Consider the following 19,341-nt stretch of genomic DNA (forward strand, 5'->3'; position numbering starts at 1 on the left):
TTTAAATTCTCCTTAATTTTTTTATGGAAATGATTGGTTTCTTATTTGATTTGTTGATTGAAATACTGCTATTTTTGGTGGGGGATTGTTTTAGTTGGAAGCGTCCACGAATCAGGAGTTCAATCAGAGGATTCCGATGTTTAACCTTCCATCAAAGATTCTTTGCCGTGTCGTTCACATTCGGTTGCTGGTAATATTAGCAACTATGATTTTTACTTGTGCTGTTTGTTTCCTGAGAAAATAGATATGAGAAAAATGAACTCCAGTAATTATTGGGATCCTATTACTATTTTGATAGATTGTAAGAGATGTAGGCTAGGTGGACAGTAATATTATCGTGCCAACATGATTGATTTGGGCATAAGTTAATGGATCTGTTCTGTATGTAGGCTGAAAAAGAAACTGATGAAGTTTATGCACAAGTAACTTTGTTGCCGGATCCAAATGTAAGAACCAATTTTCTTACTTGCTGAATTGTGTATTTTTTAGATTTGAATTGCACTTGAAATTAGTGATTTCCTTCTTTTTTCTCATCTATAGCAATCCGAGCCAACAACCCCTGATCCTTGCCCTCCTGAGTCTCAAGGACCTACTGTCCATTCATTCAGCAAGGTGTTAACTGCCTCAGATACAAGCACCCATGGAGGGTTTTCTGTTCTTCGCAAACATGCCACTGAATGCCTTCCTAAACTTGTACTAGTTTCAAGATCCTGCTGTCTTTTGGCCTTTTTTAATCTTTTGTTGTTGTGAATACCCTTTTTGCTGATTTCTATACATGGATATCTTTAAGGACATGAACGAGGCAACCCCAACCCAGGAGTTGGTTGCTAAGGATCTTCATGGCTATGAATGGCGTTTTAAGCATATTTTCAGAGGTAATATAATCACCTGATTTTCGTACTCCTGGTGTAAAAGACACCTCCAGCACTCATCAAGTGGCACATTATTTATGTGTATCTGATTAAATGAGCAGGCCAACCAAGGAGGCATTTGCTCACAACAGGATGGAGTACGTTTGTAACTTCAAAGAGATTAGTAGCTGGTGATTCTTTCGTCTTTTTGAGGTAGATCATTTTTCGTTTTTTTTACTTGTTTGTGTTTTTGCACCTTGAACATGTTCCGGTCTTTGGTGGTTTTGTTCATTCTCGTGTAGTTAATGGGCTATTTTTTTAACACTTGGTTTATCTAGAGGGGAAAAGGACGAGCTACGTGTTGGAGTGAGGCGTGCTGTTCGGCAACATAGCATCATGCCATCATCAGTGATTTCAAGTCAGAGCATGCATGTTGGAGTGCTTGCAACTGCATCTCATGCAGTTTCAACACAAACCCTCTTTGTTGTCTACTATAAGCCGAGGTTTGATATTTGCTGATTTGTCAAAATTTGAGGTAAAAATGATACATGTTCTTAAATTTTCTCATGTAAAATATCAGGACGAGTAGGTTCATCATTGGGTTGAACAAATATTTGGAGGCTGTTAAAAATAAGTTTACTGTTGGCGTTAGATTTAAGATGAGGTTTGAAGAGGAGGATTCTCCTGAGAGAAGGTAGTGGAACTTAACCACATGATTGCTTTGAATTGATGATTATTTGATCTCTTATGTAAATTCGTACTCAACCTATCTTGATTGATAAGGTTTGCTGGCACAATCGTTGGGGTTGAAGATTTTTCTCCTCACTGGAAAGATTCAAAATGGAGATCACTGAAGGTAACTTCTTACATGCTTTCTTCAACTCCAAATTAAAATTATTTTGGCAGTTTAGGAGCAGTTGTTCTTGGGCCGCTATGGCCATTATCATAAGAGACTGGGGAAAGGCTGAGGGCTATAATTACCAATTTGTCAACAGGTACAATGGGATGAACCTGCCTCTATTCCAAGACCTGACAGGGTTTCACCATGGGAGATAGAACCCTTTGCTGCTCATGTTCCACCATCTCTGGCTCAACCGGTTGCAGCTAAGAACAAAAGGCCTCGACCACCTGCTGAAATTCCTGTCATAGGTGAAGACGTGCTTTCCTTGTTCTGTTTTGCTTCTATTTTTTATAACCAACTCATCCCATTTTATTTGAATAATATAGATATATCTTCAAAAGCATCATCTCCTTGGAATTCTGGAGTTGTGCATTCCATTGATCTAACGCCACAAAACATTCCTGCTGAAGCAAAAGCAAATGAAAATCCTGTCATGTGGCACCGAATGCAGACAGAGATGAGCAGTAGTTGCAGCTCTGTTACCAAGACTCCAAATGAAGGAAGTTGGCTATCTTCTCCTGGCATGAGCGTTTCCCATCATCTGTTTCCTGATGCAAGAGAAGATAAAACGAGATTATCTGATTGGCCTATTCCTCCAGGTTTTTCAAATCCACAGCTCAACCAGAATTCAACCTTTGATCCAATTGAAAAGTTAAACAGATCAGAGACAACTGCTAGTTGCCGATTATTTGGTATTGAGCTGATAGACCATTCTGCAAGCTCAACGCCATTGGAGAGGACATCTGCACAACTTTCTACTATGACTACGGTTTTAGCTGAACGACTTGACCCAAGCACCCTATCCTTTACTGATTCAGATCAGAAGTCCAACCTTTCAAAAGATTCTAAAGAGAAGCAGGAACGGCAACGGTTATCAGCAAAAGAGATCCAGAGCAGGCAAAGTTGCTCTAGCTTTACAAGAAGTTGTACAAAGGTATTGAAAATGAAATATTCTTGCAAACATTAATTTCTCCACTTGGAATTATTTACTTCGAAGAATTTCCAGTGATCTTTCTTTGGCGTCTGTGTATATGAACAGGTTCAGATGCAGGGAATTGCTGTAGGTCGTGCTGTGGACTTGGCCATGTTCGAGGGCTACGATCAGCTAATAAATGAACTAGAGGAGATGTTTGACATTAAGGGAGAGCTTCGCCCTAGGAATAAGTGGGAGATTGTCTACACTGATGATGAAGGGGATATGATGCTTGTAGGCGATGATCCATGGCTGTAAGTAGCCCGATAATGCCTCGAGACTTCCACATATATATGATTATTTGTTCTAGAATTCAGACGTTTATCGACTTTGGTCTTGTATTCGTGCAGGGAGTTTTGCAACATGGTAAGAAGAATATTTATTTGTTCAAGCCAGGATGTGAAAAAGATGAGTAGAAGAAGCAAACTTCCCCCGGCTTCCATTAAAGGTGAAGGGACGATAACAAGCTCAGACTCATCCGAAAAATAAAATAAGAACCCGTTCATCCTTCACTTCCTATTTGTTTATTGCTGGTACGTAGCCAGTTTTTTTGTGTTACTTTTGGTCTGTGGAGTGAAGTTGATGAACCCTAATCACTTGACCTAAACATCATCATCTGAATGAAGCATGAAAATGTCTATACTTGTAATATAATTTTTGGTGGTGGATTGGGGGGGGGGGGGGGCTATGATATTGGTGTTTCTTGTGATTGTAAATATGAAATGTACTCTGGCAGTATAATCCATGACCGTAGCTGCTTAGAGCTTATAATGCTCCCACTAATTTAGTTAGCTTCACTGTCCTTTTAGGGGGTTCAATTTGTACATAATCATTAGGCCATTATCTTGCCCATTATTCAACAATGTTCAGATATAAATGAATGATTTAGTTTAAAAATTAAAAAATAAAGAGATTTTTTACGTACAACAAAAGCAGTCGATAATTTGATACATGTTAGTACATAATATATTATTTAAAAAAATTATATGAACGGAGGAGTTGAGAATATCCAGACCCCAATCTTAAGACTCCGTGAACTAATATGAACTAATAACCATCGTTGTTATAGGGTGTAAATGAATCGAGTTTGAACTAATAAGGTTATGTTTATGTTCATTTGTTTATTTTTAAAGGGGTTCGTATTTGGTTCGTGTTTGTTTATTTATTTTTGAAAGTGTTCGTATTCATTTATTTATTGTTCGCGAACATGTTTGTTTAATGTTCATGAACATAAATGAACGAGTCGATAAACGAGCTTATTCATGAACATAAACGAACCGAACAAGTATATATCTGTGTTTGTTTGTTTATTAAATGAACATAAATTTTTTTATTCATGTTCATTTATTTAGTCTAACAAACAAACATAAATGAACAGTTTCCAAACCATCTACGACGCTTTATTCATTTACCGCTAGTTTCTACACCCGCAGCTTTGTTGGCATACATGTGTCGTGCGAAACAACAAAGATAAGAAGACGATGATATAAATATTATTGAACCGTTAAATGTAGGATCAAATTTATTGCAAATTATGTATGAGAGTTGAAGAAGTTGTTGAAACCGGAAGAGTTGATGATGAATACATAACCAATAACCAAGATCATCGGGCTACATTGCTCAATCTTCCTGCCATTTTTCTTCTGATCTCTGAAACGATGCCGTTCCGGTGCATGATCCTTGGCGCTACATTGCTCAATCTTCCTGCCATTTTTCTTCTTCCCTTCGGTAAAATTGGTATTCAGCTATGGAGTCTTGATATTACCCAAAACAATGGGCGATTGCCCAATGTGGGATACACAAATGCAAGGCAATTGCATAAACAAAATGGAATGGGACCAAAGCCCATCATGGTTAGCCCTTTTATTGGTAAATGGACTTTCACTTGCATATGTACTTGCTAATAATTGACAACATAGATAAATCCGTAGTTTTTCATCAGTTTTTTAGGGTTATCTTATCCCTGCATGTTGTGTGGTCTGCCAGAAGGTGCCCACATGGGGCACTTTCATCCCCATGGCTAACCAGTCCTTCATTTGCCCGTAAAACACGACCTTGAACACCGTCGCATCGGCTGCACTTCTTGTGGCCCTGAACCTGTTGTTCTTCACCTCGGTGAACTCGAACGACGACCTACGCGCCATGCCCTCGAGACGGGACCTAAAAAGCCAGCCACTTGCCCTACACATGCACACTCAAACTGGGCGTCTGCTGTCTGCATGTGCTGATTTGTTTTGGGGGAGTGGTGTAATGTATGGTAATGGTCTAAATCAAAGCTCTTGTTATCAACGTTCAACTTGGTGTGCGAGTCAGCATTTCCGGTGAATCATTTTCAAAGGAATAAAAAATTTTCGTTTAAATCGGCATTTACTTTGTGTTGCTCCTCACAAGAAAGGAAGATTTAGATTCCCCTGGCTGCTGTAGAAATTTTTGGCAAACCATTTTCCTAGCAATTCCTTTGATTTGCGTCAATATTGGGCTGCTAGCTCCACAAATATGTAAAGTTCACATCATAGATTAATAAAGATCATAAAAAAGGGTCTATAGATTGATCTTACAAGACTATAAGGATAGACTGAGAGAGACGGGTGGGGAAAGTCACCCCTTGAAATTTTAAAATTACTATATATTTTAGATTTTTTTTATGTATTGTCTATTGAAAATATATTTTCGCTCCTGGAATTCAAGTTCGCTCTCACTGAAATTTTGAAAGTTCAAGTTCACTCCTTCTAACATAGAATCCTACGTCAGTACCGGTAAGAGTAATGGGAACATGGCAATGTGTTATAATTTGCACCTCAAAATCACAAACGTCCAAACTTCACCAGCCAAACTCATGGAATGTTGCTTTCTCATATCCTTCACCGGCCAGCTCAAAGTGATGACCCTACAGTTTATTAACATTTTAAAAAAGGGTAAATTACGTATTTAGTACTTAAATTATCATTTTTTGTTTGTTTTAGTACCTAAACTTTCATTTTTTACTATATTTAAAGTTTAGTTTTTATTTCATTTTAGTACATCTGTTCAAAATTTAACATTAAGTTTTGAATTTATTTTAAAAGTTTAGGTATTAAAACGAACTAAAATTGAACGCATTAAGTTTTTAATGATGGGTACTAAAATGAAACAAAAAATTTAATTTATTTTGAAAGTTTAGGTAATAAAATAGACCAAAATTAATAGTTTAAGTACTAAATAAGTATATTACCCTTTAAAAAAACCAACTAGCCCTATCGAAGACACTATAAAACCCCCTCTACCTTCACTCCAAATTCATCATCCTCAGATTAACACTCCTGCTTTTAACTCTAAGACAATAAAGCAAGCCAACTAGGGTTTTGAGATTACTTCAAAAAGATCAGCTTCCATGGCCCTGTTTTTGGCACTCAACGTTCTCTTCTTTTCCCTCAGCAATGCTTGCAACTCCTGCCCTTCCACCAACCCTAACCCTAACCCGAGACCGAGACCGAACCCGAACCCCACCCCTACTCCAGCTGCACGAGGCATATGCCCCAGGGATGCCCTTAAATTAGGTGTGTGTGCTAACGTGCTTAACTTGGTCAATGTGGTAGTCGGTTCACCCCCGGTGCAGCCATGCTGTTCCCTTATCCAAGGCCTCGCCGACCTCGAGGCCGTTGTCTGCCTTTGCACCGCGCTGAGAGCGAACGTCTTGGGCCTCAACCTTAACATCCCGGTTTCCCTTAGCTTGCTTCTCAACGTTTGCTCAAGAAACGTTCCTACGGGCTTCCAATGCTAAATCGGCACTCTTCACCACCTTCATCTTCCTTATGATTTTTGAAATTTAGGGTTTCATCTATTCCCAATAAATTAGTGTTTTCTTTTGGAAACTTTGTTATTTCAGTTTTCTAATAAGAATTGATGCATTCTTCAAGTATGTCTTTTTCTTAGAGATTTGTGTATCTCTAAGGGACATGAAAAAGACTTGTATTATTTCCTTGTTGTTCCTTTATCGATTTAGTAATATGATGCATGCTTATTTATATTTTTATGTTTGTATTTTTCTCTCAACATGCAAAATGTGAGCAAGCCACGTGGATCAATATTTTTACACCTTAATTAAGTATACTTCAAGTGCAAACTAATAAACCATTAGTGGCCAACTCAGTTATCATTCAATAATGGTGGCTCAAGCAGGGTTTTAAAAAACGGTCCGCGACCTCGATTTTGGCCACGATATAGCGGTTTCGCCGCGAGTTATCCGCGACAGCCGCAATAGCGTTCGCGACGGTCGCAATCACGGTAAATCCGAAATAACCGAAAATACGACCGCGATCGCGATTTGAAACCCTACTTGGAAGCACCTCCGTGGCGTGGTGGGTTTGGGCGGCGCTACGGCGGAGGATGTGGCTGCGTACGAGGAACACAAGCATAAACTGGTTGCAATTATACCAATATGAAAAGGTGAAAAGCATGCATGGCAGTAAGCTTTACGTTATCCATAAACGTACGTGAAAAAAGAAAAGGATAAATTACATCATAGATTACTTAACTATGCTCAGATAATTGTTTTGGATGCTGATTTTTTTTTAATATGAAATAATCATTATTTTTTAAAAATATTAAATTTTATTAAACTCTTGTGAAATGATCATTAAATTTATTAAAAATTTACACTTATTATAATGTCACCGTGATTATTTTATAACAATTTGATAAATTTAATATTATTTGTAATGTTTAGAAATTCGATGACTAAAGTGATCACCCGTCAAATCCAGCTAGAAAATTTTTAATGTTGGGTCTAACTCAAGTACTTTTTTCCTCTATTTAGGCCTACGAAGGTTTTTAACAAGGCTCGAGCTAATTCGGTTTTCTCTTTAATATATGGAATTCCATTGCTAATAAAAAAAACATGCCAAGATCTCAAGACTTTGCTCCGAAAAATGCCATATACCAACAAATTTAGGGTTTGTGAGCAGTATTCATTAATATTGAAAGGAAGCTTCTTTGTTCCATTAAATGTTTCTTTCTTATATGCTTCAGTTTGAATTTTCCGGGAAAATACGAAAAGAAGAAAACCAGAAAACTCTAAAGAAAACGAATAGAGTATGAATCTGGCTAATAGAAAAAAATCTTCATCAATTTGATCAAAGCTTGATGAACAGTAGAAGTACTAAGAATTGATGGAAGTAATTATTATGGCCCATGTGCTTAATTCTTCTCCTTTCTCGAACATCTGCGAATCGCCATCCATTGTTCTGGCTTTTCCAGTTCACCATGAAAGCTAAGAGACAAAGCTACCTCATCAGCACTCACATGTATGTGCTTATTTCGACTTGTCCTTTTCATTCATTCATTTTGGTTCCACAATCATCTCTTTGATCTTGTTGTATTTATATACTTATATAGTAATACATCCGTGTTTTGATTTATTGACTAACTAATTTAGATAGAATAATGTAGAAATTCGTTATGAGAAAAATTATTTCAATTTAATAACCATTAATCTGATGTACAAATTATGATGTTACAAGTATCATATCAACTAGTATACAAGAAAACAAAAGGCTTAAGAGTCACTTTCCTGCTGTAATAAACCTAATTTATCAATTTCATTCCTATTGTTCTTTTGCATCGATTTAGTCTTCGAAGTTGTTTAGGGCATTTATCGTAGCCCTTGAAGTTTGTTGACTATTTTGACTAACATAACTATGAGTCTTCTGCGTCTGTTGGTTAAAGGATTAAGTTAAAATATTTATTAAGCAAAATGATTAAAAAAAATTCTCACAATTTTATTATTTATTTAAGTGAGATTAAGAGATCGAATCAAATTTTTGAAGATTTTTTCTAACCGTTGTATTTAGTAAATATTTTATTATTTATTTTTTAATACATGTCGCGTCATCATCAAGCCACGCCGGTAATATTGGTTGATCTGGAAATTACTGGTGTTAATAAACACGAAAGACTAACAGTTATATTAGTTAAAATAGACTTCAATAACTAAATTGAAAAAAAATGATATGATCAAAATTGATAAATTGAGTTTATTACTCGAACAAAAATAACCAAAAAAGTCCATGAGATATCATATTTTTTTTCGTATCTTTGAACTTCGTGAAGGTGAATAATTGAAAGAATCCATAGTTTTTCATCATTTTTTTCAGGCTTATCCTTGCATGTCGTCTGCCAGGTTGTACCCCAACCCAACGTGCCCACATGGGGTATTTTCTCTCACAACGTGCCCATGGCCATAACCGGTCCCTTAATTACGTCACATCGGCCGCGCTTCTGGTTGCCCTGAATTTGTTGTTCTTCGCCCTGGTGAACTCGACCTACGCGCCATGCCCGCCACCGCCCAAGAGCCCCAAGGGCCCTCCCTCGGGGCCTAAAAGTCCAGCCACTTGCCCTAAAGACACACTCAAACTGGGCTTATGTGCTGATTTGTTGGGGGGACTAGTGCACGTTGTCGTCGGAAGCTCATCGACGACCAAATGCTGCCATCTCATCTCGGGTTTGGCCGATCTCGATGCCGCTGTTTGCCTTTGCACTTCGATCAAGGCCAATGTGTTGGGGATTAACCTCAATGTTCCCGTTTCATTGTCCCTTCTGCTCAACACCTGTGGGAAGAAACTGCCTGCCGGTTACTTATGTACTTGTTTTGCTGGTAGGAAAGAAGGCTTCTCGCCTTTTAATCCTTAATTTGTGTTCCTTAATTTCAGTTCAACATTCTAAAAATAAACACCTTATTTGCTCAATCAGGGAATTTATTTTAGGGTTTTAGGGTTAAGTAAATGGTCTCAAGCTATAGAGTATTATTTTATTGAGTACCTCGATTATTAAACGTTACAAAATGGTCACCCAAATATTTATTATATTCTAACCTCGTTTTTTTTTGTTAAAAATTGACGATATTTTGTGTTGAACGTTAACCTACTGACTGTGATATGATAAACTCTGATCTCAGAATCTCAAATTACTATCCTATCTCAGTCATCATGTTAATGTTCAACTTAGACAACCGTCATTTTTTTAACGAAAAAAGACGAGTTTGGGACATGATAAATAGTCAGGTGACCATTTTATAACTTTTAATAGTCGATGAAATTAATAAAGTAATATTCCATAGTCAGGGATTTGTACTCTACCCTTTATTTTAACAGGAAACTTCTAACACAATATTGAATTCGAACTTGTAAACTTGATTAATTCAAAAATTTTATCGACTTAATTCGATTGAATATCACCCTTAACTGATTGTTGATTGTTGATTTTTTTATATAACTTTTTGGTCCACATTCTTGAATTGTTGTTACATTTTTGTCAAGCCAACTGGAAAAGCAATGTGAGGTTTTACAAAATCTTGTGATTCAAATCTATATCTGTGTTTATATGATGTAGAAAGCAAGTTGAAGAAGGGATTAAAGTTGAAAATTACAAAATATGTGTTTTGCAATAAATTAAAAAATATAAAGATTTTATTGCAAATTTGACCCTTTCTATATATTATTAATCAATTGAATTATATTATTTTGATGAAATTAAAATCACATATATTGATTTTTTTTATTTTGAAAATAAAAATGATAATTTTATTGTTACAGAATTCAAACAATTGCCATGCAATCAGGGAAATTATACAAAGCACCAAAAACGAAAGACTATGTAATTAAGATAAGTCGTCGCACCTTGGTCCACTATATACTTAAGGCTATATAATAAATATAAGGTTAAGGGTCACTTTTGTTCTTGTAATAGACCCAATTCATTATTTTTGCTTTTCGTATCAATTTGGCACTCAAAGTTGTTTAATTGTATCATTTTATACTTTACCTCTAATTTAAACCCCTAATTGTTTTTTTGCTCGCAACATGTAATTTTATTATAACTGAGAAATAAGATCACCCCAATCAAGAGCCTCATTAAAAAAAACCCTAGACCTAGATGCGGGAAAAGAGTACTCCAAGATTGGGATACAAACAACCGTAAGCTCTCATCATGCCTAGCTATGCAATAACCTACAAAAGAATAAAACACTTCACAACAACAGAACAACCAGCAGTATAAGAAGCTAATAACAGAAAAATAGTCGGCAAGCCTACAAACAGCCAATCAACCCAGCAGGCCTCCAAAACAGAACTAACTAAGCATAGCATAAGGCACTGACCCGAATACCATCTTAAACCCCTAAATTATAAACTCTAAGTTAGTTTTAGGGTTTAGAATGTATGGGTTAGATGTTATGGGTTATGGTTTAGGGTTTATAATTTAAGATTTTAAGTTAGAGGTAGGTAGCGGTGGAATTTGAATATAAAGTTTGGGGGCCATAAAGTTTGGGGGCCAACTTAAAACTTTAAAAAATTTAGAAGTTTAAATTTTTTTTAAAAAAATTTGAAGGGTTTAGTTTACAGTTTTTTTCAAAAATATTAGGGTCTTACTAAAATTTTTGAAATTTTGAGAGGCTTAATAAGAAAATTTTAAATTATGGGAAAGGATTTAATTAAGAATATTACCAAAATTTAAAATTTGAATTTGAATTTTTTTAAATTTTGGGGACCAAATTAATTTTTTTTAAATTTAAGAGTCTAAACTATAATTTTTAAAATTTTAGGGGGTCATGTCCCCCACTAGCCCTACTTATGTTCCACCACTGGAGATAGGGTGTAAAATGATGCAATTGAGTAACTTCGATGGCTAAATTGATGCGAAAATTCGATTGAGGCGGAAGCGATAAATTAGGTCTATTACAAAAACAAAAGTTACTCTTCTTTCATAAATTTAAATAATTAGAAAATATCCCATTAATCATCTTAATAAAATAATATTATCTTAAAATTTAATAATATATATATATTTATTAAATTTTCATGCATGATCTGAAACATACATGATCTTGATTAATGATTAAAGTTATTTAGATTTTGTATTTGCAATTTGGTTACATTATAATCCCATGCATCCCTTGTCCAGAATAAAGTAAAAAAAAATTGCAATTATTATTAGTTATTTAAAAAAACAAGAATGGTTCACGGGTTTGAATTGGAGCCAAGTGGACAATAGATTAAAATATAATTATTTTTTTATAATTTTTAATAATTTTTTTTTTATAAATCTGGAATGAATATAAGATGGTGTATATTTAAAAACTCTAAATCATTTGTCCCTTGTCCAGAATAAAGTAACCAACAATCAGTTGGTCTAGTGGGATGAGGCACTAGGTCTCTTAAGCAAAGTTAGGGGTTCGAATCCTGACGTTTGCGAATGGAGCAAACTGGGTTGGGAGGGTCACCATCGCCTCTACAATACCCGATCTGGATTAATCGGTCAATAGATCGAATACCAGTGATTAATTTAAAAAAACTCTAAATCCTTTGACAATAAAAACTCATATTCTTGTATACATGATGTTCAATACCGAGATCTTACTTAATTCATATCAATCTAAATTAATTATATACTCAATAAATATATATATAATATTCAATATAAATTAATTAATTAATTAAATACGGATAATCATATGAAAATTGTTAAGCAACTCCAAAGAATCTGTCTTTTTGTGCAGTAAGATGAGTTTTCTTTTTAATCTTTTTAAAGTTTTCCACGTGACAATGCTTAGATATTCCTCAACAAATTCTCAGTCACGGACAGAAAACTATACTTGCAAGTGTTTTTTTTTATTATAACCATCGATATATGATCTATTAATCGATTAATTTAGATTGGATATTGCAGAGACAAGGGTAGTCCTCTCATTCCAATTTACTCTATTCGTAATATCCAATATTCGAACATCTAATCTTACTTAAGGAATCTATGTCTCATCCCACTAGACCGATTGAAGATTGTTGGTCTCTCAAATGTGTTTTATTTGTGCTGTTTTTATTAATTGTAAATATAAATAAATATTAATGGTAAATATATAACTTAGAATAGTAAAAATATAAAAGAACAAATAAATTGATAATTATCATGGAATTTTATAATAAAATTCGTAATAAATTCAAGTACATAAGTAAATTTGTTAATTCAAACTCAATTAATTTAGAATCAAATACAAATTTCATTAATTAGTCGACATAGAAACAATAAGGAAATAAAACAAGGTGAATAATACAAGTCTTGTCATGTCCCTTAGAGATACAAAAAGCCCTAAGAAAAGCACTTGAAGAAGAGTATCAGACTTATTCAGTATCAATCTCCACAGGAAATGAAAAACAACAAAAGTTACCGACGGCAACACTGATTTACTGGAAATACTGGAAACTGTAAGAACGACAATGACGACGAAAAGAGTCGGTTTAGCATTGGAAGCCCGTGGGAACATTCTTCGAGCAGACGTTGAGAAGCAAGCTCAGGGAGATTGGGATGTTAAGGTTGATGCCTAGTATGTTAGCTCTGATAGCAGTGCACAGGCAAACGGCGGCTTCGAGGTCGACGAGGCCTTGGAGAAGGGAACAACATGGCCGCACCGGGGGTGTACCGATGGTGGCATTGACCAAGTTAAGCACATTAGCGCACACACCTAGTTTAAGGGCATCCCTGGGGCATCTTCCTTGTGCAGATGGAGTGGGAGTTGGGTTCGGGTTTGGCCTCGGGTTTGGCCTCGGGTTAGGGATGGTGGGAGGGCAGGTGTAACAAGCTCTGCCTAGGGAGAAGAAGAGGATGTTGAGTGTGAAAAAGAGGGCAATGGAAGCTGATCCTTTTGAAGCCATTTTGATTTTTTTGAAAACCCTATTGGCTTGCTTGCTTGGCTTAGGGTTAAAAATGCAAGTGTTGAGGATGGGGGATTTTGGGGTTAAGCGATAGGGATTTTATAGTGTTTTCAAGAGGGTTTAGGGTTGTTGTTTTTAATGTTAGGTTAAATGACCAAGTTGTAGAATAAATCTATTTGATTTTTATGGCAATTTGGGCTGGCTAGTGAAGTTTGGATGTTTGTGAATTCTGAGGTAGAAGCTAGCATATTTCCATGTTACCACTCCCCTATAGGATCAATTTTTGGATATTTGAATTTTTTTATTTAAAAAGTTTATGGTAGGCTCCAATATTTGATGAATAAATAAAACTAAGAGAAAAATAGAATTTTTACTGTACACTTTTTTTTTATAATCAAATAGTCATCTCTATATAAATAGATACTCGAGATTAACTCGATTATGATTAGAAGTTTGTGTACTGAACTTTGAAATTTGTGCATAATTGTAATTCTCTTGTATTCTTGTTATTTTGAGAGAGTGTAAGGAAAGACAATTTAATTTAAGGCTAAGGAAAAGCACAACCGAAAATGTTATAAAAATTGTAATATTTTAGGTTGGACGCAACCTAAGATGTTAAATTTTTCTTAATATTTTTAGGTTAAAAACCTTATTTATAATATTTTCGGACGCGTTAATTTTCTACCATTTTTTAACCTTAAATTAAACTGTTGTATAGGAGAACTACCATTTTATTTTCATCATTCTTCCTTCATTATCTCCCTAAAAGTATATTAAATATTCTATTTTCCCCCTAAAAAACAAAAGGCATCTTTGATGTTACAGAGTGTATGGAATCTGAAGCATATGAGAAATCACCATGTAATAGAAACAGACCATTTTGAGATGGTTCCTTAATATTGTAATAGTATTATGAGATGGTCGATAATTGCTGCATGCAAACCCTAATTTTGTTTGTACGTGGGGTTTGTATGTCTTGAAATCTTGGCATGTAGCCGATGGAAGTTGTCTAGCTGGATTGGACTGGTGTGTCACGGGCGAGCTTTGAACCGACCACTGGATTCACGAGATTAACGATTCTTATTCACGTGTAATTGATCATTTTTACATGTTAATTAATAGGATAAAGTTACAAGATAATACGCTTACTGTAGAATGTTGTTTTGTTAAGTCCTTAGACGATTAAAAGTTACAAGATAATACTCTGACTATAGAATGTTTTTTTATTAAGTCTTTAGACTATTAAAAATTACAAAAAAATGGTTATTCAATTATTTAATATGTTTCAAACTCATCATTTTTCGTTGAAAATTTGAAGATTATCTAAGTTGGACGTTAACATGATGATTCTGATATGATAATCATTCGAGATTATGGGATCAAACTTTATCATATCACAGTCAACATGTTAACGTTAGGCTCAGAATACCTTCAATTTTTTAACGAAAAATGATGAGTTTGGAATATAATAAATAGTTATGTGATAATTTTGTAATTTTTATTAGTCCAGAGACTTAATAAAGTAGCATCCTATAGTTGATGGACAATTTAAGTACTTTACTCTAATTCATATTAAAGAAATCAATAAGGCTCACTAACTAAAATCGAGTCTCGTGGTACTTGAACGCAGCTCTAATTAGCTTAATTTAAACCAAATATTTAGTTATTATTAGCTAATAATTTGTTGTTAGTATTTTTAATGATTTTTATTTTTCCCGTATATTATTTTTATTTTCACATATCAAGCAGGTAGGGACGCATGATTTTATATTAGGAAGTGAACTTGATTTTATAAAATTCTAGGATGAACGAACTTGAACTTATACAATTTTACGAGAGACGAAAAATAATTTTTCAGTAAAGTATACCTAAAATTAGGGGTGTTCAAATAACCGAACTAATTTGGTTAACCGACCGAACCAAATTAACTAAGTTAATTCGGTTCGGTTACCGAATTAGTTTGGTCGGTTAACTGTTAAGAAAATTTTTAGAATTCGGTTAACGGTTAATTCGGTTCGAATTCGGTTAATTAACCGAATTAACCGAAATTAAATTTTAAATATTAAATATATTATATATAACATATGGGCTCAGCCTAAACCATTTAAAACCCAATTAATAATTTAAGATTCAATAACTTTTAAACCTAAATCAATATTAATTAATTAAAAAAATTATATAAATTTTTTATTTTATAATTATATATTATTTAAATTAATTGTAAACTGTTTTTTTAATTAAAAAATATTAAATATATTATATATAACATTTGGGATAAGCCCAAACAATTTAAAACTCAATTAATAATTTAAGATTCAATAACTTTTAAATCTAAATCAATATTAATTAATTAAAAATTTATCTGAAATTTTTATTTTATAATTATATATTATTTAAATTAATTATAAACTTTTTTTGAATTAAAAACATTTAATTTTTATATAAATTAGAAAATTAAAAAAAAAATCGGTTAATTCGAAAATTAACCGAAATTAATTCGGTTCGGTTAATATGTTTGAAAAAAAGTTTGATTCGGTTAACGGTTAAAGAAAAAAAAAGTTCGATTAATTCGATTAAGGGTAGTTCAATTCGGTCGACCACCGTTTTAACCGAATGAACACCCCTACCTAAAATTCTATGATATGAAACTAAATGGAATAAAATCATGATAAATTTTGTTTTTTATATATAATATATTTTATGTTGATTTCACTTTTGCCTTATTCCCTTTTTGACATTTTGATAAAGGTGGAGGAAAATCTTTCGACAATTTTGATAAAGGTGAAGAAAAATCTTTTGTCTTGTTCCCTTTTGGCATTTGTGATTCCAGCACATGAGAATGATCGAAAGACGATCACAGGTTAATATTTATTTAAAATTATTTTAGTCTAAGATAATAAATACATATCTTATAAATATAATTAATAAAATATAAATTTTTAAAGAAAATATTTTTTTCTTTTATCACATCGACTACTCAATATGTTCATATTTTATTTTTTGTTTTGAAAATTATTAATGTAAAAGTCGGAGCTCATTTTATAAAATGAGCTCACTAGGCTAAATGGTCAATTATAATATGATCAATCAAAGGGTAAATTATGTATTTAATAATTAAACTATCAGTTTTGATTTGTTTTAATATCCAATTTTTTAACTTTTTGAAAATTATATGTAACGTTTAGTTTTTATTTCAATTTAGTATCTCGCCGTTAAAAACTTAACGGCACTTTCTTATTTAATGAGTAAATTACATCATTCATCACTCAAATATCTTCTTAATCTTTGTATAACTCGGGGTGGTATAGGATTTACACTATAAAGGGGTTGTTCTTTTGTTGAGATGTATATGTATTTTGTAGTGGCATGCTGCTCTTCGAATAAATATAAATACATTTATCCAAAAAAATAACAATAATAATACAAGTCTTTTTATGAGATAAAGAATCCGAAGAGAACACCAGAAGGAAAGTAATACACTGGAAATGGAAACAACAAAGTTACAAACAAAAACATCGATTCACTGGAAATGCTTGAAACCATAAACTTTTAAAAAAACCACAAGGAAGACGAAGATGGTGAAGAGTGGCGATTTAGCATTGGAAGCCCATAGGAACATCCCTTGAGCAAACGTTGAGGAGCAAGCTAAGGGAAATCGGGATGTTAAGGTTGATGCCTAAGATGTTAGCCGTGATAGCGGTGCACAGGCAGACGGCGGTTTCGAGGTCAACGAGGCCTTGGAGGAGGGAACAACATGGATGCACCGGGGGTGCACCGACTGTGGCATTGACCAAGGTAAGCATTTTAGCACACAAACCTAGTTTAAGGGCATCCCTGGGGCATCTGCCTCATGCGGATGGGGTCGGGTTCTCGGTATCGGGTTAGAGTTGGTGGGAGTTCAGGGATTAGTAGCACTGCCTAGGGAAAACAAGAGGATGTTGAGTGTGAAAAAAGGGCAAGGGAAGCTGATCTTTTTGAAGCCATTTTGATTCTTTTTTTGAAAACCCTAGTGGCTTGCTTGCTTGGCTTAGGGTTAAAAGTACAAGTGTTCGAGGATGGTGAATTTGGGGTGAAGGCAGAGGGGTTTTATAGTGTTTTCGAGAGGTCTAGTTGCTTTTTTTAGGGTAACTAATCAAATTGTAGGGTATATCGATTTGATTTTGCTTTTTCCCATTTAGGGCAGGCTGTTGCAGTTTTGATGTTTGTGGTACATTGCCATGTTATCACTCTCCTGCATGATCATTTGGATCTTTCTTATGTTTACAAACTATATAATTACCTATATTCAACCGATTGATCGATTAATACAAATTATATATTAAAATATTTTATGACGGAAATAACTTTTAAATTTAATTTATTTAATTCACAATATCAAGATTCAAATTGTAAATATTATTTAAAATATGTAATACCCCAATTGGGTGTGGATGTATTATCCTTTACCAGGTGCATTACCAAACTAATTTTTGGACAAAAGTGATTGGATTGTAATGTTTTTAACTTTTCTTGCCTTAATTTAAATAAATATCCCCACTGTACCATGTTCTTCCAAAATAGCTACAACTTAAAAACCGCCAAGAACAGGCAGAAAGGATTGCAGATTCAAAATGATATAATTAATCTCTCTTGGAAGGCTAGCTCCTCAAACCTTCATGTTTCTTGCTGGATTCGATTGGTCTGTCACGGGCCAGCTTAGAACCTACCATTGAATCTAGGGATGGATATGGGTTGGATCGAGTTTTTAGTTAACCTGAACCCCCAAAATGAACTCTCCACTCGAAATCTGGCCCGATTCAAGTTTAGGTACCCGATCAAATTTTTTTTGAAATGAGACCCGAACCCAACTCAATCCGACTTGAAAATTCCTCCTAAAGTAAGGTTGTCTAATGTTTTTCAATTTTTGCTTCTATGTTGCATTTGAAGGAGAGGTAAAATCCTTCGGGATAATTTGAAGAAGTGGTGGGAAAACCCAAACCTTTGTTTCTCTATAGTCTTCAATTCTCCCACTCAAGAGGGACGGTGATTTTTGTTGTAGAAGGTGTGTCCGAAAACGAGTTGGCAGGTGAAGTTATTCGAGCCTTATTTTCAGGTCCAGTGAATAATTCAAATAATAACATTAATACATTCATTACATATAACGTGAAGCCTTAATTGACAGATCTTCCGTTAACTTATTTCAAATAATAAAGGTCAAGACTGGTAATAGAGACAACAAAAGTTACAAACAAAAACACTGTTTTATTGGAAATAGTGGGAACCATAAATTTCAAAAACCAAAAGAAAGATGAAGAGTGGCGGTTTAGCATTGAAAGCCCTTTGGAACATTCCTTGAGCAAACGTTGAGAAGCAAGCTAAGGGAAATCGGGATGTTAAGGTTGAGGCCCAAGACGTTAGCTCTGAGTGCGGTGCAAAGGCAGACGGCGGCTTCGAGGTCGGCGAGGCCTTGGATGAGGGAACAGCATGGCTTCACCGGGGGTGAACCGATGACGACATTGACCAAGTTAAGCACATTAGCACACACACCTAACTTAAGGGTATCCTTGGGCAGGGGCAGGAGGGACACCCGCCCGGGGCCCATAATATTTTCTATAGTAATATTTAAGCTATGCATGTTAATATCACATAAATAGGAGTCTATTTCTTTTATTTTACCCCGGATCAAAAAATACCCAAAGTCGGCCTTGCGGCAGGGGCATCTGCCTCGTTCAAGCACTGCCGAGGGAAAAGAAGAGAATGTTGAGTGCTAAAAAGAGGCCATGGAAGCTGATCTCTTTGAAGCCATCTCAAAAACCCTAGTTGCAGTTGGCTTGCTTAGAGTTAAAAGTACTGGGTTTTATAGTGTGTTCAACAGGGCTAGTCGGTTGTTTTTTAAATGTTGATCGAACTGTTTGAGCTGGCTGGTGAAGAATATTAGAAAACGATATTCTGAGATTA

At 34.6% G+C, this 19,341-nt stretch overlaps 5 protein-coding genes and 1 pseudogene across 7 annotated transcripts in view; 3 read left to right on the plus strand and 3 right to left on the minus strand.

Moving 5' to 3' along the window:
• Window positions 1–3,573, plus strand: part of LOC120132483 (auxin response factor 9-like) — a 17,248-nt gene extending 13,675 nt beyond the window's left edge. For 2 of the 3 annotated variants that reach the window (XM_039149232.1, XM_039149233.1), the window contains exons 4-15: window positions 95–190; window positions 390–446; window positions 541–693; window positions 791–875; window positions 974–1,064; window positions 1,190–1,354; window positions 1,432–1,545; window positions 1,635–1,707; window positions 1,847–2,000; window positions 2,079–2,686; window positions 2,792–2,979; window positions 3,076–3,341. In XM_039149232.1, coding sequence (XP_039005163.1) covers window positions 95–190; window positions 390–446; window positions 541–693; window positions 791–875; window positions 974–1,064; window positions 1,190–1,354; window positions 1,432–1,545; window positions 1,635–1,707; window positions 1,847–2,000; window positions 2,079–2,686; window positions 2,792–2,979; window positions 3,076–3,214 — 1,923 coding nt within the window. In that variant the 3' untranslated portion in view covers window positions 3,215–3,341. Of the gene's footprint in view, window positions 1–94; window positions 191–389; window positions 447–540; window positions 694–790; window positions 876–973; window positions 1,065–1,189; window positions 1,355–1,431; window positions 1,546–1,634; window positions 1,708–1,846; window positions 2,001–2,078; window positions 2,687–2,791; window positions 2,980–3,075; window positions 3,342–3,370 lie in introns of those variants that run through there. The other variant, XM_039149231.1, reaches the window with a different exon arrangement.
• LOC120132486 lies at window positions 200–17,406 on the minus strand (annotated as a pseudogene).
• LOC120132488 (14 kDa proline-rich protein DC2.15-like) lies at window positions 6,041–6,570 on the plus strand. Its single transcript, XM_039149236.1, has one exon. It carries the CDS (start codon window positions 6,096–6,098, stop codon window positions 6,483–6,485), a length of 390 nt encoding a protein of 129 aa, XP_039005167.1. The 5' UTR covers window positions 6,041–6,095; the 3' UTR covers window positions 6,486–6,570.
• Window positions 8,909–9,391, plus strand: LOC120132629 (14 kDa proline-rich protein DC2.15-like). The gene has a single exon (XM_039149356.1). It carries the CDS (start codon window positions 8,909–8,911, stop codon window positions 9,389–9,391), a length of 483 nt encoding a protein of 160 aa, XP_039005287.1.
• LOC120132485 (14 kDa proline-rich protein DC2.15-like) lies at window positions 12,745–17,454 on the minus strand. The gene is made up of 2 exons (XM_039149235.1): window positions 17,404–17,454; window positions 12,745–13,415 (listed from the first exon to the last, which is right to left on the minus strand). The coding sequence occupies exon 2, from the start codon at window positions 13,402–13,404 to the stop codon at window positions 12,991–12,993; it is 414 nt and encodes a 137-aa protein (XP_039005166.1). The 5' UTR covers window positions 13,405–13,415; window positions 17,404–17,454; the 3' UTR covers window positions 12,745–12,990.
• A 1,251-nt stretch (window positions 17,455–18,705) lies between these two features.
• LOC120132631 (putative lipid-binding protein AIR1) lies at window positions 18,706–18,985 on the minus strand. Its single transcript, XM_039149357.1, has one exon. The coding sequence runs from the start codon at window positions 18,983–18,985 to the stop codon at window positions 18,707–18,709; it is 279 nt and encodes a 92-aa protein (XP_039005288.1). The 3' UTR covers window position 18,706.
• Window positions 18,986–19,341: the final 356 nt, after the last annotated feature.

This window comes from Hibiscus syriacus, unplaced genomic scaffold, assembly GCF_006381635.1.
Source record: "Hibiscus syriacus cultivar Baekdansim isolate YM2019G1 unplaced genomic scaffold, ASM638163v2 tig00110569_pilon, whole genome shotgun sequence".
In the NCBI taxonomy this organism is placed as follows: Eukaryota; Viridiplantae; Streptophyta; class Magnoliopsida; order Malvales; family Malvaceae; genus Hibiscus; species Hibiscus syriacus.

Bases quoted from the DNA above. Each gene is read 5' to 3' on its own strand.
- LOC120132631 (XM_039149357.1), bottom strand. From the start codon at position 18,985: ATGGGCCCCGGGCGGGTGTCCCTCCTGCCCCTGCCCAAGGATACCCTT.
- LOC120132629 (XM_039149356.1), top strand. From the start codon at position 8,909: ATGGGGTATTTTCTCTCACAACGTGCCCATGGCCATAACCGGTCCCTT.
- LOC120132488 (XM_039149236.1), top strand. From the start codon at position 6,096: ATGGCCCTGTTTTTGGCACTCAACGTTCTCTTCTTTTCCCTCAGCAAT.
- LOC120132485 (XM_039149235.1), bottom strand. From the start codon at position 13,404: ATGGCTTCAAAAGGATCAGCTTCCATTGCCCTCTTTTTCACACTCAAC.